Source organism: Henningerozyma blattae, chromosome 6, assembly GCF_000315915.1.
Source record: "Henningerozyma blattae CBS 6284 chromosome 6, complete genome".
NCBI lineage: Eukaryota > Fungi > Ascomycota > Saccharomycetes > Saccharomycetales > Saccharomycetaceae > Henningerozyma > Henningerozyma blattae.
The window spans coordinates 532,065-549,402 of NC_020190.1; the positions used below are offsets into that span (position 1 = coordinate 532,065).

Genomic DNA, 17,338 nt, shown 5'->3' on the forward strand with positions numbered 1-17,338 from the left:
ATTCAAGAAGATCCATGGCAAGATTTAAGTAATCTAAAAATAAAAGCAGTGTCGTAAAATATTGCTTAAGAAGCTATGCTTTTGTAGAACTTAAGATATATCCTTTCAACACTATTACCAGGCTTTCAATATGGATTATTTCTATAATTTTTATCAAATATATGAAAAAAATAGAGAAAATATTCATATTGTTTTGCAAAAAATGGATGTCATTTATAAGCCAAGGAAAATCGGTTCTATAAAAACACCCTTTAGTACGTAATATTTTACGTCTATTAGTTATATTTACTTATTAAAACTTCAATTGTATCAATAGACTAGGGTTCTTAGAGATTGGTTGAATGATAAATAACTATGTTTTATTTTTTTTTTTAATTATTTTTTTTAATTTTTATTTATTGACCTCCCTTAATTACCTAGGAATACCGAAAAAATTGTACTATAAATTTCTCAATTCAATTCAATGCAAAAAGGGGAATGGTCTTGAAAGTAAACAATTAGACAGGCAATAAACAAACAAGATTAATAATAATTAATAACAATATGTCAAATATAAATAAATCGAAATATTACAATGATGCACTTGAAGAGTACAAAGATATGGTCTCAGATACTGAAAAGGACAACTGGGATACGAGAATTGATGATACTGGCTGCTACATAGAAAACTTGGCTTTACAATTATGCCATGCTGAAACAAATGATTGGAGAAAGTGCATGCTAGAGATGCAAGCCTTTAGAAGATGTTGGGAAATAAAGGGTAATAGGGATAGAGTTCCTACCATTGATAGAGATGATATACCGAAGAGTGATAGTAAATTTGTGACTACTTCTGATATTCTGCAAACATCTCTAAATCCTACGACGGATATGACATCAAGTGAGAAAAAGTGATGCTATATTCTTTTTGAAAAAACTGTTTTTATCGACCTTTATGCTGCTTTTTTAGTTTACTTTTTTTCTATTTTCTTTTTATTTTTTTTATTTTTCATCTTCATCGTTTCTTTTTTTATGCACTATTTTTTCTTACGCGTTCCGAATCTTTAATATGAGGAATAATAACGGTATATTCTTACTTTTCCTATCTAAAGCTAGCTGCATTACTTTATTTTTTTCCTTCATTTTTTATTCGTCTTTGGAATACTCAGTTGATATATGTATGAATAATGTCCAAGAAATCTGTTAGCAAGAAAAAAGATGCTAATCTCGTGTCCCTGAAGCTGTTACACGGGGCCTTTAAAGGACTTTTGAATAATAAGAACAATAAAACTAATATCAAAGGAAAAAATTCAATATCTAAAACCAAAAAATCAAAACCATCTTCCGTCAAAAAAATAATTGCCACAAGAAATGGTATCACATATATTAAGTCAAAAGAAAATAAACCAATACCGAAGTTGTCAGATGATCAGGTAATGGAAAGGCACAAATTGGCCGATAAAAATATGAAAGATACTTGGTTAAAAATAATAGATAAGTATGAGAATCTAACAGATCAAGGGGACTTGATTGATCTGAAAACAGGTGAAATTGTCGAAAATAATGGTCACGTTCAAAATATTAATCAATCGGATTCTAACTCTAGTCCAATGGGATTAATATATCAAAACGGTAGCCGAGATAAAAATAGCAATACTAAATCAGGATATAATCATTCAATTAGATATAATAGTACTTTGATGGATATAATAAATATTCAAGAGGATAAAAAATATGGTGATGAATATAGCATTTGGCAGGAAAGTGGGGAAGAAGATGAGGATGATGATGGTGCAGTAGAAGTGGATGAGAATGTTGATACTGATAACGACGGCGATGATGGTGATGAACTTTCAATGGTCAGTCCAACTAAATCTTTAAGTGACACATAATGCTACTTTCTAGATAGTGGATTTACTCTGATTAAGACCATTTATGTATCTTATTTAATACTCCATGATCTATAGAATTACCCGCCCATAATGAGTGTCACGCGACACGAATATTATGGATTTTTCGTCTTTTTTTCGTCCAAAAATTGACCGAAATAATTAATATGGTAGTGGCAAAATAAACATGGAAAAAAAAATGAAGTGAAAAAAAAAGATGCTAATTAAATAAAATGAGCATATATCTTCAATCATTCCCCTGACACATAAGTACAGCCATTTTGTATTATAAATTGTACAAGTGAGGGTGAAATTGTTCAATTTTAATTACATCCATTCCATTTATCGTATTGTTTAGCACTAAGCTTACCCATTTAGTCATACTTTATTTGGTTCCCCAAAAAACGAAAATAATATTACCATTCAATATAATTATTCGTACTGTCTATTTGATATATTATAGTATTTAATTTTTAAAAAGTCAAAAAAAAAACAAATCTATCTATTATCAATTACGTTTTATTACATATATACTTGATAAGACAAATCCCCTTCAGTATCCATTATCTTTTCTTCACGATTCATTCTTTCATAACTCTAATTTGAAAGTTTTCATCTGTAATTATTAGTTTGGTTTACTATTCATCCTATTCTGTATTTTAATTTTAAGAAATCAATCAAGACTCTTAATCACTATTTTTTTGGTATTTTCATTTTACTGAATTTTTTTTCTTTTTATTTTTTTTATTGGAGAGTAAATATCTATAAAAAGAAGAATTCATCGATAAATAGACATTAAGAAATATCATAACTTAAATTGTGTGTTTCTAGTCCAGTTTAAAACATTTGATTCGAACTAAGCAAATTTTTTCTACATCACATTAATTTTTTTCAATAATTATTAATCCAATAGAGTAACTTCAATTTTATTGTAACACTTATTATTTTTTTACAATTCATTTCGGCATAAATTTTAACTTTTCCTTTCAAGAGAGCTATTTTGTTTAATTAATTGTATTACTTTTTACATTTTATCTTATATTTTCAATCCTGTTATCAGTTAGAAAAATTAAGTTTAATCTCACATCTCTCTATTTTTTTATCATTTTTTCGTTTTAAGAATTCAAAAAAAAATATTGAAAGACAATCATACTATATTATTTTTCTATTCATTTTAAAAAATACACAAAAGTTCATTTGCTCTTAATTCTCATTTTTAACATTAGATCATAAACATTTATTTTTAATATACCTTTGAAAATAAAACTTTTGTCACTTCCAATTATATCAGCAACAATAACATCAAAATCTCTAGACATTTTCTTATTTTATTTTTAAATTTATTAAACATTCAGAAAATAACATTAAAACAAAAAAAATATTTTACAATTCTTCATCTTATTAATCACAAAACAAAATGGTTGGCCAACAATATTCCAGTGCTCCTCTACGTACCATTAAGGAAGTTCAATTCGGTCTTTTCTCACCAGAAGAAATTCGAGCCATTAGTGTAGCAAAAATTAGATTTCCTGAAACAATGGATGAAACACAGACAAGAGCAAAAATTGGTGGTTTGAACGATCCAAGATTAGGTTCAATAGACCGTAATTTGAAATGTCAAACTTGTCAAGAGGGGATGAATGAATGTCCTGGCCATTTTGGCCACATTGATTTGGCCAAACCTGTTTTCCACATTGGTTTTATTTCAAAAATTAAAAAAGTATGTGAATGTATATGTATGCACTGTGGTAAACTGCTACTTGATGAACATAATGAACAAATGAGACAAATTCTGAAAATAAAAGATTCCAAGAAGAGGTTTAATGCTATTTGGAGTTTATGTAAGACAAAAATGATTTGTGATACCGATGTTCCATCGGAACATGATCCAACTCAGTTAGTATCAAGAGGTGGTTGTGGTAATGCACAACCTACTGTACGTAAGGATGGGTTGAAATTAGTCGGTAGTTGGAAAAAAGAAAAAAATACAAGTGATGGCGATGAACCAGAACAAAGAATTTTAAGCACAGAAGAAATTTTAAACATTTTTAAACACATTTCTCCAGAAGATTCGATTGCAATGGGTTTTAATGAAGAATTTTCACGCCCCGAATGGATGTTCTTGACTGTTTTACCTGTTCCACCACCACCAGTACGTCCATCTATTTCATTTAATGAATCTCAGAGAGGTGAAGATGATTTAACATTTAAATTAGCAGATATCTTAAAAGCAAATATTAGTTTAGAGACATTAGAGCACAATGGGGCCCCACATCACGCAATTGAAGAAGCTGAAAGTTTGCTACAATTTCATGTGGCAACTTATATGGATAATGATATTGCAGGCCAACCTCAAGCTTTACAGAAATCAGGACGTCCTGTTAAATCCATTCGTGCTCGTTTAAAGGGTAAGGAAGGGCGTATTAGAGGTAATCTAATGGGTAAGCGTGTAGACTTTTCCGCAAGAACTGTTATTTCAGGTGACCCTAATTTAGAACTGGATCAAGTTGGTGTTCCAAAATCAATTGCCAAAACTCTTACGTACCCTGAAGTTGTCACTCCATACAATATCGATCGTCTAACGCATTTAGTACGTAATGGTCCAAATGAACACCCTGGTGCAAAGTATGTCATTCGTGATAATGGTGATCGTATTGACTTAAGATACAGTAAGAGAGCTGGTGATATACAGTTACAATACGGCTGGAAAGTTGAACGTCATATAATGGATAATGACCCTGTTCTTTTCAATCGTCAACCTTCTTTACATAAAATGTCTATGATGGCACATAGAGTTCGAGTAATGCCTTTTTCAACTTTCAGATTAAACCTTTCTGTTACTTCTCCATATAATGCGGATTTCGATGGTGATGAAATGAACTTGCATGTCCCACAATCAGAGGAAACAAGAGCGGAACTTTCACAATTATGTGCTGTCCCATTACAGATTGTTTCTGCACAATCTAATAAGCCTTGTATGGGTATTGTCCAAGATACATTATGTGGTATTAGAAAACTTACTTTAAGAGATAACTTTATTGAATTTGATCAAGTATTAAATCTATTATACTGGGTTCCAGATTGGGATGGTGTCATTCCAACACCTGCCATCTTGAAACCTAAGCCACTTTGGTCTGGTAAGCAGATCTTATCGATTGCAATTCCAAAAGGTATTCACTTACAACGTTTCGATGAAGGCACTACCTTCCTTTCTCCAAAGGATAATGGTATGTTAATCATTGATGGCCAAATTATTTTTGGTGTTGTTGATAAGAAAACTGTTGGGTCTTCTAGTGGTGGTTTAATTCATGTTGTTACAAGAGAAAAAGGTCCTCAAATTTGTGCAAAACTATTCAGTAATATTCAAAAAGTTACTAATTATTGGTTCTTACATAATGGGTTCTCCACAGGTATTGGTGATACAATTGCTGATGGTGAAACTATGAGAGAGATTACAGGAACTATTGCAGAAGCTAAAAGAAAGGTCGAGGAAGTCACTAAAGAAGCACAAGCTAATTTACTTACTGCTAAACATGGTATGACATTGCGTGAGTCGTTTGAAGATAACGTTGTTCGTTTCTTAAACGAAGCAAGAGATAAAGCTGGGCGTCTTGCAGAAGTTAATTTAAATGATACGAATAATGTTAAACAAATGGTAAGTGCTGGGTCAAAAGGTTCTTTCATTAATATCGCTCAAATGTCTGCTTGTGTAGGACAACAATCCGTTGAAGGTAAACGTATTGCTTTTGGTTTTGTTGACCGTACATTACCTCACTTCTCTAAAGATGATTATTCTCCAGAATCTAAAGGTTTTGTTGAAAATTCTTATTTGAGAGGTTTGACGCCTCAAGAGTTCTTCTTCCATGCAATGGGTGGTCGTGAAGGTTTAATTGATACTGCAGTCAAAACTGCAGAAACTGGTTATATTCAACGTCGTCTGGTTAAAGCTTTAGAAGATATTATGGTACATTATGATAGTACTACAAGAAACTCTTTGGGTAATGTTATCCAATTTGTGTACGGTGAGGATGGTATCGATGCTGGTCATATTGAAAAACAATCCATAGATACAATTGGTGGCTCTGATGCTGCATTCGAAAAGAGATACAGAATCGATCTATTAAATACAGAAAACTCTTTGAATCCTTCATTATTAGAGTCTGGAGCTGAAATAAGCGGTAATTTAAAATTACAAAACTTATTAGATGTCGAATATAAACAGTTGGTAAAGGATCGTACGTTCCTAAGAACTGTTTTTGTCGATGGTGAACCTAACTGGCCTCTACCTGTGAATATCAAACGTATCGTGCAAAATGCTCAACAAACCTTCAAAGTTGATCATTCAAAGCCATCCGATTTAACTATTCCAGATATTGTCCACGGTGTTCAAGATCTCCAAGAGAAATTATTGGTCTTGAGAGATAAGAGTGAAATCATGCAAAAAGCTCAAAGTGATGCAACTACGTTATTTTGCTGTTTAATTCGTTCACGTTTGGCAACACGTAGAGTTTTGCAAGAATTTAAATTAAATAAGCAATCCTTCCAATGGGTATTGAATAACGTGGAAGCGCAATTTTTACGTTCAGTTGTTCACCCTGGTGAAATGGTTGGTGTTTTGGCTGCCCAATCCATTGGTGAACCTGCCACTCAAATGACTCTAAATACTTTCCATTTTGCTGGTGTGGCATCTAAAAAAGTTACCTCTGGTGTTCCACGTTTAAAGGAAATTTTAAATGTTGCTAAGAACATGAAGACACCATCTTTAACTGCTTACTTGGAACCTGCATATGCTGCAGATCAAGAGAAAGCTAAATTAATTAGATCTGCCATTGAGCACACGACACTAAAAAGTGTTACCGTGGCATCAGAAATTTATTATGATCCAGATCCACGTACAACAGTGATTGCCGAAGATGAAGAAATTATGCAGTTACACTTCTCTTTAATGGATGAAGAAACAGAAAAATCATTAGATCAACAATCTCCATGGTTATTACGTTTAGAATTAGATCGTGCTGCTATGAATGATAAGGATTTAACAATGGGCCAAGTTGGTGAAAAGATTAGAGAGACTTTCAGAAATGATTTGTTCGTTATATGGTCAGAAGATAACGCCGAAAAGTTAATTATACGTTGCCGTGTTGTCCGTCCTAAGGCCCTTGATGCGGAAACTGAAGCTGAAGAAGATCATATGTTGAAGAAAATAGAAAATACCATGTTAGAAAATATCACTTTACGTGGTGTTGAAAATATTGAACGTGTAGTTATGATGAAATATGATAGAAAAATCCCAGGCACATCTGGTGCCTATGAGAAAGTACCTGAATGGGTATTAGAAACTGATGGTGTCAATTTGTTGGAAGTTATGACTGTTCCTGGTGTTGACGCCTCTAGAATATACACCAACTCATTTATCGACATTACTGAGGTATTAGGTATCGAAGCTGGCCGTGCTGCCTTGTATAAAGAAGTTTACAATGTTATTGCTTCTGATGGGTCCTACGTTAACTACCGTCATATGGCTCTATTGGTCGATGTCATGACAACAAACGGTAGTCTAACTTCAGTTACACGTCATGGTTTCAATAGGTCCAACACCGGTGCTCTAATGAGATGTTCATTTGAAGAAACAGTGGAAATTTTGTTTGAAGCTGGTGCTTCTGCAGAATTAGATGATTGTCGTGGTGTATCTGAAAATGTCATTTTGGGTCAAATGGCTCCAATTGGTACAGGATCTTTCGATGTTATGATAGATGAAGAATCTTTGGTTAAGTATATGCCAGAACAAAAGGTATCCGAATTAGCTGATGGCCAAGCAGGTGGTGAAACTCCATACAGCTCTGACGCAGGTCTGGTCAACACTGAAATCGACGTTAAGGATGAATTAATGTTCTCTCCATTGGTCGATTCTGGTTCAACAGATGCCATGGCCGGTGGATTTACCGCGTATGGTGGCGGTGACTATGGTAGTGCAACATCACCTTTCACAGCTTATGGAGAAACTCCTGCATCTCCTGGATTTGGAAGTGTTTCATCCCCCGGATTTTCTGCTACCTCACCTGCCTATTCGCCAACTTCACCAGCATACTCACCAACTTCGCCAAGCTACAGCCCTACATCCCCAAGTTATAGCCCAACTTCTCCTTCTTACTCACCCACATCTCCTAGCTATTCACCAACCTCCCCAAGTTATTCGCCAACCTCCCCAAGTTATTCACCAACCTCTCCAAGTTATTCACCTACTTCTCCATCCTACTCTCCTACTTCTCCATCCTACTCTCCAACATCTCCAAGCTATAGTCCTACCTCACCAAGCTATAGTCCTACCTCACCAAGCTATAGTCCAACATCACCAAGTTACAGCCCTACATCACCAAGTTATTCGCCAACTTCACCCAGTTACTCTCCAACATCTCCAAGCTACTCTCCAACTTCCCCCAGCTATAGCCCAACATCCCCAAGCTACTCTCCAACTTCCCCTAGCTATAGCCCAACCTCTCCAAACTATAGTCCCAGATCTCCTTCATATTCTCCTTCATCTAATAGTCGTAATAATGATGATGATGACGATGACGATCAAACAGATAAAAATAATTAATCGTCATAAAATCATTCATTCTATACCATTTATCATCTACATTAATCTTAAAAATCATTAAATAAAATTTTTAATTTCATTTCATATATTATATAATCCGAATTTTCATATGTACACAAAAGTTCTCATGTTTTTCTATTTTTAATTTAACATAAATATTGTTATACACGAAAAACGTTATTCCAAAAAAAAATTCTTATAAATACATATTTATGTAATTTGATCCACTATAGGCTACATACATACCCACTCCCTATCTTATTTATTGACTCATACCTTCTTAGAGATTAGTCCTTTAAATATATCAAAAGAATTACCATCTGGTTGAAGATGGAAAGTCTTACCGGTGAAACTTGTTAAGCTACCACTTTCCAGTTCTTTAGCGATTAATAAACCATAATCCTCAGTAATTCCTACAATTCTAGCCTGAGAATTACCGTAATCTCCCAGAGTAACTATTTGATTAGAGTGTAACCAAAGATCATAATACTGCGGTAAAAGTGGTTGGACTCCATAATTGATGAATTGGTCGAGAATTATTTCAAAGTTATTCATGTATTTAGCAAGTAAAGTTTCCACAGATACATGCGGCAATGGACTTAAGTTTGACATTTGACGCTCTTCATTAAGAAGATCAACCCAACTATTTACTGATGTAGTTGGACCATCGTTGTCAATATTTAAACCACACCCAAGCAGAGCAATATACTTCTTGGTAGCAAAATGTGTGTTGACTAATAGCCCTGCAATTTTTAAGTAGGCTGGCTCAATATCAGTTAAAGGCGCCAATGTGTGCACACCCTTACCTAACAATTGGATATTATTTGCCTTGTAATATTTTGGATCTAGAGCATACATATCATTTGGCCATTTTATACGAACAGGTAAATCTTCGAAGCCAGGTGCATATGATAAAATAGCCTTAGTATATGCCAGCATAGATAAATACTGAATGAAAACTATAGATACCGGCTTTTGAGTTGATGCTGAAGTATATGGCAAAGATATTACTGCAGTAGAGGCAGATACACCCTTAGGATTGATCCATGTATTCCCACTCCTACCAGAACCAGATACTTGAATCGTACCTACATGTAAAACTGAATTATCTGGTAATGATTCTAGTAAGACTTTATTATTATTCAACAGCGAAGAAGTTGAAGTAACGACTTCACCGTACATTATGACAGAGCCAACTGTGTTAGAAGGATTTAGAGCATTAAAATATTTTTGAATATCAAAATTTGGTGTATATGCCACAGATGGAATATTTTCATCAATATCTGGGAAGATGATTGTTTTAGCAACTTCATCGGGTTCTTGATCAATTAATGTGCCTTGTGCCTTATTAAAGGATTTTAGAAGGCCATGAAATATCTCGAAGTCATCGGTAGTTCCAGAAACCTTAAAAGGAGTATACGGGGAAATATTTGAGTTAGATATATTAAATAGAGTTTCCTCGAATTTGTTTAATATTGAACGTCTGAGTGGCAATGATGAAACTAATATAGGTGTTAAATTTGGGTTACTAGCAGAAAGTACACTATTATTACAATGTAATCCTGCTTTAGAAATAATATATTTCATAAAGTTTAACCTAGAAGTTTCATGTTCCTCCAATGTTTTTAATAACTTAGGTGGAAAATCTACATTTTTTGACTTTTTCAGAAGACGTGGAATAAATTCTGGATGAGCACCAACTAAAAGTGCCTTACCTTTACCAACAGTGGATAAAACCACCGCTGCCGCATCCGTTCTTTTATCCGATGTGCTAAAACCATTGACATCTGTTGGCTCAGGAAATGTAGCTAAAATTTCAACATTATCATACGTCTCAGCATCAACAAATAAGGGACCGCCGTTAAAATACGTTTTAAAACTAGAGCCATCCGAAACTTTAAGAATGATAGCTTTTGCATTCTTTTCACTATTGTACTGAAAACCACTATATGCCGGACCTCTTCCAATACCAGGAAAAAATTTCAACTTTCTTGGCCCAGTTATTTCCATTGATGGATCACCTTGAGCAAATTCCACTCTACTTGTCCCAAAGTAACCACCAGCACAAAAACCAATATATACACCGCCATTCTCCACAAATCTTTTTATGACAGAAATAACAGGGTCACAATCAGCAACGTATGGTAAATCAGCACCACCTGGAAAAACTATTGCAGCAGCCTTTGAAGTCCATGGCTCCATCTTTAAAATTTTTGCATTTACCGTACTAACAGCATAATAGGGTTCCAAAAAATGACGAAGAGTTTCTACAGTATGTTTAACCGAGCCTGGTGTAGTACCATCGCCATTATAAACTAGTACATTCATAGCTCGCCTAATATACTCTGTGACTAACTTGTACGACACAATATTTGAAATGAATGAAATTTCTTTTTCTTTTAATAATTTTTCAGGATTGGCAGATTTGAAAATTTTCAATAGAAGAATTAATGTGCTATATTTATGCTAAGCCAATGTGCTAAATATTTAATAAAAATTCGTTGAAACATTAGTGTTTATGCTTTTTCCAGCAGAAATCTTTTAATACAACTATTAAAAACTTTCATTTGAGTTCGACTTCCTTTTTCAGACAATCTTTTGGTATCAATCGGCCTGAAACTAGTTATCGCGAATTCCGAGCAGTCATGTAGCCATGACTAAATGGAAAATGAGAAACCTAATCGTTAATATTTCAGCAAATAATAAGTTTATCAATTTTATAAGAACTTGACCTTAAATTTGTTTACATACTTAATGGGAAATAATTTAATTAGATTTGCGATACAGGCGGTTATTTTGGCAATTATTTGCAGTGTAGTTTTTGCTTTTTACTGCGTATAACTTTAAATCGAAAAGAGAATGGTGGGTTTATTATTATATAGAAATTAAGATATATAAAACTAAATGTACATTTTGGGATTAACGGCTAAAAGTAATATCATCAATACGTAGAATAGACTTAACGCATTCAGATGCAAGAGTAACGGCACTTGTACTAACTAGCACAGGCTGTAGAATATGCTCCTCGAAAGTATTTGTAGTACCAGAACGTCTAACTGAAATACCATCGTTTACTTCACCAGATGCATGCTTAGAACGTAATTCAGTTACAACCTTAATACTATTCAAGCCAGCATTTTCGGCTAGAGTAGTAGGTATAACTTCTAATGCCTGAGCAAATTCTTGCCAGATAAAAGCTTCAACACCTTCCATTTTACGGGATTCTGCAGTTAATATACGAGAAACTTCGATTTCAGGAGCACCACCACCAGCAATTAAACCGCGTTCCTTAACTAGACAGCGGATGACACATAAAGCATCATGTAAAGAACGCTCTGTTTCATCTAAAATTAGACGGTTTGCACCACGGATAACTACAGAGACAGTTGGCTTAGCATTATTATTTTTGATACCAGTTAATTTAACAATATTAGATCCATCGCTCTCAATTTCTTCAACCAAATCAACAGTACCCAACCTATCTTCTGTGAAAAGTTCGACATCCGCGATAGGCTTGCACCCTAAACTTTTTGATAAGAAGTCAATTTCTTCTCTTTCAATATCTTTAACCACCATAATATTCAACTTGGATAAGAAATGTAATGCTAAATCATTAACAGCATCTCTTAGGATAGACTTTTGAATTAACAAAACGTTACATTTCACCTTTTTAATCTTCTTACAGATGTTTAATAAATAAGCTCTTTCTTCTTTTAAAATTTTGTCCATTTGTCTATAATCACTTACAACAATATTATTTTCAGTGTCTGGTTTTGGAGGAGATATTTGAAATTGAATTAAACCTACCCTGGCTTTTTCCATTCTAGTTGGCCCACCAGCTGTTTTAACGACATTCTGTGTCAGCACAACACCATCTATCATTTCAGTATCATCAATTGTACCACCAACCTTTTTAATCAACCTGATATCATTTAAATCCACATTTTTCGATTCCTCAGAGGTAATGCTTAAAACTGTATCAACGGCCAATGGAGCTAAGCAGGTAGAGTATTGGGATACAATCTTGGAACTTAAAGAGGTTGTTGCAGCACGAATCAATGCATCTCTATCACTTAATGAAATCTTATGTGACATTTGTAATAAAATTTCAACAGCTCTTTTCGAAGCCCTTTGAAAAGATTCTGCAATTATAGTAGGATGAATACCTTTATTCAAAAGTCTTTCTGCAGCACCCAACAAGGCACCAGTTAAGATAACAACAGAAGTAGTACCATCACCAGCTTCTGCATCTTGAGCAGCAGAAACTTCAACTAACATTTTAGCAACTGGATGTAAAATAGCCATTTGTTTCAAAATAGTATGACCATCATTAGAAATGATAACTTCACCACGTGAAGTTTTGATCATCTTATCCATACCTTTTGGTCCTAGAGAAGTACGAATGGCATCTGCTACAGCACGGGCAGCAATGATATTAGCCTTACGGACTTCTTGAGGCTTTTCTTTACTTTTAAAAGTAGCATTAGAAGGATTCTTGACGGCGGTTGCCATTTTCACTATATTTTCTTTTAGATGGTGTCAGAATTATAGCAATTTAGATAATAATTCAGAATTAAAATACAAATTGTGCAATATAGAACAAATGCAACCCTTAATCGTCTTGATTCTCAAAGTATATGTTAGCTAAATGTATATATTTTACAATGTTTTGATAAATAATATCTTTAATTTTACTTTACTCAAATTTGATGGTGGCAAAAACTTTTCCGGGAACCTATCACGTGTTTAAAAATATTTTTAAGAGACAAGACTTAAGACTGGCGATCTATAGATATTTGTATGTATTATTACTATGGTATTTATTAATAAATATAAACAGTTCAGCATATTACTTAGATTAGACTTGATATATACTTATAGTTAATTTTTGTTTAAATACGTGTAGTGGTTTTAATCTTTTTCATTATTATTATTTAATCATTTTCAAATAGCTTAAATGAATTCTCGCGAAAAATTCTGAGATCAATAATGATGAGGTTAGGTAGAATTTCTTAAAAATATTCACATGCGTTCTTCACGAATATTAATAATATATATACAATTTTATCAAGACCGTTAACTATAACAGTTTAACAAGCTTTGAAGTCCAGTTTTTTTTTCATTGATTAGAATCAAGATAAAAGACACTTTTCGTACTCAGCTCATTTTTTACCGATATGACTCAACAATACACAACTTTATCAGAAATACCATTATCCAAATCATCCGTTGAACATGCGTCATTCTCTTACTGGTATAAACTGTTTCAAAAACATATTCCTACCTCTAGAATAATTAGCCCTTTACCGGATGAATTTATCCAATACTTAGAACAAGATGGAATCAAGCTACCTGTTGAAAAAAATTCCTCTTCCTACTATACTGATAAGATCCAGAGAAATGAAGACAATGAGTATAGTGATTGGGATAACTCAGATGATGAAGAAAATACTAGAAAATATAAACAACCTATAGACCCGCTGACTCATTTTCCAGAATTACATCAAAGGATTAAAGATATCATCGATGAGATTGGGCCTGTTACCCCAAAATTAAATTGGTCAGCTCCTAGAGATGCTACTTGGATACTTCCCAATAATAACATGAAATGTAATGAAGTTAATGAGATTTATTTACTTCTAAACGCCTCAAACTACATTGCCTATGACTTAGAACATGCGTTTGATGACTGTATTGATAAAGATCAAATTACACCCACAAAACCTTCATATGAACTAGTTTTAAGACAATGGTTTAATATAAATCCTGCTTTAGAATTTAGAATATTCGTTAAAAATCAAAGAGTAATCGGTGTTTCTCAGCGTGATTTAAATTACTACGATTATTTAGAAGCCCTATCAGATACCTTTAAAGATACTATTGATGAATTTATAGAGGATGAAGTTATACTACTGTACCCTGAACAAGATTTTGTCATTGATTTATATATTCCAAGACCCTTTAAAAAAGCATTTATTATTGATATTAATACTTTTTCCAGGTCAACAGATCCTTTGATGTTTTCTTGGAATGAGCTAGTTACAATGGATTTGGATATTGACAATGAACGTGATTACGAATTAAGATTAGTAAAAAGAAATAATGTCGCAAGATTTGCTTCCAAGGAACATTCAGAAAACCAAGTACCCAAAGATGTAGTCGATGCTAGTTTAGATCCAAATGTTATTAAGGAGCTAGCATCAAAATGGAAAGAATTATTATCTCAACAAGAAGCAGATACCGATTCAGACAGTGATTCGGCAGAAGAGTAGTTGTGCCTAATTTCAATAAAACTTTTCATTTTGTTCTCACAATAGTTTTATTTTCGAAGTAAAAATGCATTATCTTTCAAAATTCTTTTATAGACTGCATACGTGTATTCATATATACTATAGATGGATATATAGGTATATCATTTAGAACATTAATCGGGTAGAGTTTAATCAAATATATTTCTCCTGAAATGAAAAAATATTAAACGCTTTAAAGTTGTAAATGGATTTTTATTTTTGATGTAAGAAACACCACTTGAAACAAATTCGGTGGGGGTTTCATGAATTTTAGTGCGTTCTGTTGTTAGGTTAGTAATATTAGTTCTAGGAATTGTTTTGTTGGTTAATGTAGTGTTTTCAATGGTCATATTGAGAAACGTTGTGTTAACAACGGTTATATTAAAAGTTGCTTGATTATTTTTTAGCTTCTTTAGGGCACGAGTATCTGGAACGAAATGAATATCTGGATCAAGTAACTTTATATCAGTCGAATTCTTCTTGTAAGTTGTTTTAGAAGTAGGTTTAGAAATTGTTTTAGAAGGTGATTTAGCCTTTTTCTTCATATATATTGGCTTAACAGGATTAAATTGTACTTTTGGCTCCCATATGTATGGAATATAGTTACATGACCAATTAATTGCAAATTGGTTTTGAGAATTCCCATCTTTTTTATAAGCAAATGTTAATTGAGAAAAGTCGTCATCTTCTAAAACTGGAGATGGCCCCAGTCCCTTTTCGTCTTGTAAACATTTCCTCATTGGTTCAACGTATTCATTATGATATGGCATTATTTTCATATCGTGCACACGTAGCATAAATTGTCCATTTTCAACAATATCTGGAGAGGTTTCCCAGTCAATTGGTCCTCCAGCCCATCCAATGGTTCCAGGATGATTTCCTTCACCTCCACCTGGCCAGAGTGCAATTTCTAATCTCATAGGTGTGATTGGATACTTGAACTTCTTTAAACCTTCGTCCCATGTTTCTGCTTTATGTAGTGTGCGAATTGGAACACCGTCAATTAGCCAAATTAAACGTTCTTCGTTCCAATCAATTTCATACTTGTGATAATTTGCCCACGTATTACTTGGAACTTGGGACTTTTGCATCTTAGAATATATTAATTCCCTTTCGCAGAAATAGTTTGTTTGAACTTCGTTTAATTCCCCACCTAAAAATTCGAAATCTATTTCGTCACCTATAGAACTCATTAAAACTATAGCACTTACTACACCTTTTCCTCTCGATGTTTTCATATTAACCTCAACCCTACCATAAAGAAATGATCTAGCAGACGAAACAACACTTCCTGTTGTTCTCTTAGGCATACCTAAAATAATTTCCCCTGAGTTATTGTCAATGCTTGTATAACCCCCATGAGTAAAACTGTAGTCTCTTAACATATCTTCTGCCTCTTCTTCATCGGATGCTATTAGATATTTTAGATAACTTATTAGACCCCATCTACTTAATTCATAATGATCTTCGTCATCATCCGAATTTGGCTCTTCAGGAATACTCATAGTACTCTCTGATTCAAATCCTCTAATAAATTCCCACCCTCCTGAATAGTTTTCAACAAAATTCTGCATTATTTGTTCATAATGTGTGGAATTATTATACTTTAGATCTATATATTCATATTCATCATTCTCTTCTTCAAAATCCTCCTCTTCATCATCTTCATCATCTATCGCATAATGGCCATCATCTTCATCATCTTCATCATCCTCATCATCCTCATCATCCTCATCATCTTCATCATCTATTTCGTAATACTCATCATTTTCTTCATAGTTTCCCTCGTCTCCGTCATATTCCTCATCTTCATTATCCTCATCGTTTTCTTCACCATCTTCTTCATTATCTTCTTCATGATCTTCTTCTAGATTATACTCTTCTTCTTCATCATCGTTTCCTTCCTCATCTTCTTCGTTATTATCGTATTCATTGTATTCATTTTGTTCATTCTCTTCATTATCTTCATCCTCATCATCATCTTCATACTCATCTTCATAATCATCTTCATCCAAATTTGGTTTTGGACCTGCTGTGGCATCAAATGATAACTCCATTGGAGGAATTAATGCTGGAATAGCCAAACAACTATCAGCACTAAATGAGTTTTTTGGATTACAACCATTAACGCACGCAGGCCCTTTCCCACATTCGCCATACTGTGAACAACATGGCCACTCAGCTGGACAGTGCTCATTATCAGTACACTTAATTTTCATATAAGGTTGAATTTGAGATATTGGAAATACAAAAGGAAAATTAAATATGAGTATCCAAAAATATATTAACAGTTTCATATCTATAATCGTATTGAGGTGCACTTGAATACTTTTAAAGAATTTAGATAATTTATTTATTTTTCTTTAACTATATTATAAAGAAAAATAGATTAACTTATCATTAACCTCTTGTTTCTTCAGTTTTGACTTGCTGTTTAATAACATATTATTCCTAAGGTATATATAAAAAATGCGGAAAGTTATTGTGTCACTTATAAATTTACTGACCGAAATAGCAAATCTGACGCTAATAGGAAAAAAAAAGTTGGTACCCTTAAAAAATATGGCTAAAATATAAGGCAA

General features: G+C 33.4%; 7 protein-coding genes across 7 annotated transcripts; 4 read left to right on the top strand and 3 right to left on the bottom strand.

The window, feature by feature from the left end:
• Positions 1-543: 543 nt before the first annotated feature.
• On the top strand, positions 544-894 carry COA4 (Coa4p; the record flags this gene model as incomplete). Its single annotated transcript, XM_004181228.1, has 1 exon — positions 544-894. The coding sequence occupies one exon, from the start codon at positions 544-546 to the stop codon at positions 892-894; it is 351 nt and encodes a 116-aa protein (XP_004181276.1).
• Positions 895-1,166: 272 nt separating this feature from the next.
• On the top strand, positions 1,167-1,871 carry SCM3 (Scm3p; the record flags this gene model as incomplete). Its single annotated transcript, XM_004181229.1, has 1 exon — positions 1,167-1,871. One exon carries the CDS (start codon positions 1,167-1,169, stop codon positions 1,869-1,871), a length of 705 nt encoding a protein of 234 aa, XP_004181277.1.
• A 1,414-nt stretch (positions 1,872-3,285) lies between these two features.
• Positions 3,286-8,466, top strand: RPO21 (DNA-directed RNA polymerase II subunit RPB1; the record flags this gene model as incomplete). The annotated part of the gene is made up of 1 exon (XM_004181230.1): positions 3,286-8,466. The coding sequence occupies one exon, from the start codon at positions 3,286-3,288 to the stop codon at positions 8,464-8,466; it is 5,181 nt and encodes a 1,726-aa protein (XP_004181278.1).
• Positions 8,467-8,736: 270 nt separating this feature from the next.
• On the bottom strand, positions 8,737-10,794 carry BPL1 (biotin--[acetyl-CoA-carboxylase] ligase BPL1; the record flags this gene model as incomplete). Its single annotated transcript, XM_004181231.1, has 1 exon — positions 8,737-10,794. The coding sequence occupies one exon, from the start codon at positions 10,792-10,794 to the stop codon at positions 8,737-8,739; it is 2,058 nt and encodes a 685-aa protein (XP_004181279.1).
• Positions 10,795-11,385: 591 nt separating this feature from the next.
• Positions 11,386-12,978, bottom strand: CCT4 (chaperonin-containing T-complex subunit CCT4; the record flags this gene model as incomplete). The annotated part of the gene is made up of 1 exon (XM_004181232.1): positions 11,386-12,978. One exon carries the CDS (start codon positions 12,976-12,978, stop codon positions 11,386-11,388), a length of 1,593 nt encoding a protein of 530 aa, XP_004181280.1.
• A 665-nt stretch (positions 12,979-13,643) lies between these two features.
• CDC123 (cell proliferation protein CDC123) lies at positions 13,644-14,738 on the top strand (the record flags this gene model as incomplete). Its single annotated transcript, XM_004181233.1, has 1 exon — positions 13,644-14,738. The coding sequence occupies one exon, from the start codon at positions 13,644-13,646 to the stop codon at positions 14,736-14,738; it is 1,095 nt and encodes a 364-aa protein (XP_004181281.1).
• Positions 14,739-14,905: 167 nt separating this feature from the next.
• Positions 14,906-17,053, bottom strand: CRR1 (putative glycosylase; the record flags this gene model as incomplete). Its single annotated transcript, XM_004181234.1, has 1 exon — positions 14,906-17,053. The coding sequence occupies one exon, from the start codon at positions 17,051-17,053 to the stop codon at positions 14,906-14,908; it is 2,148 nt and encodes a 715-aa protein (XP_004181282.1).
• Between the last annotated feature and the right edge of the window lie 285 nt (positions 17,054-17,338).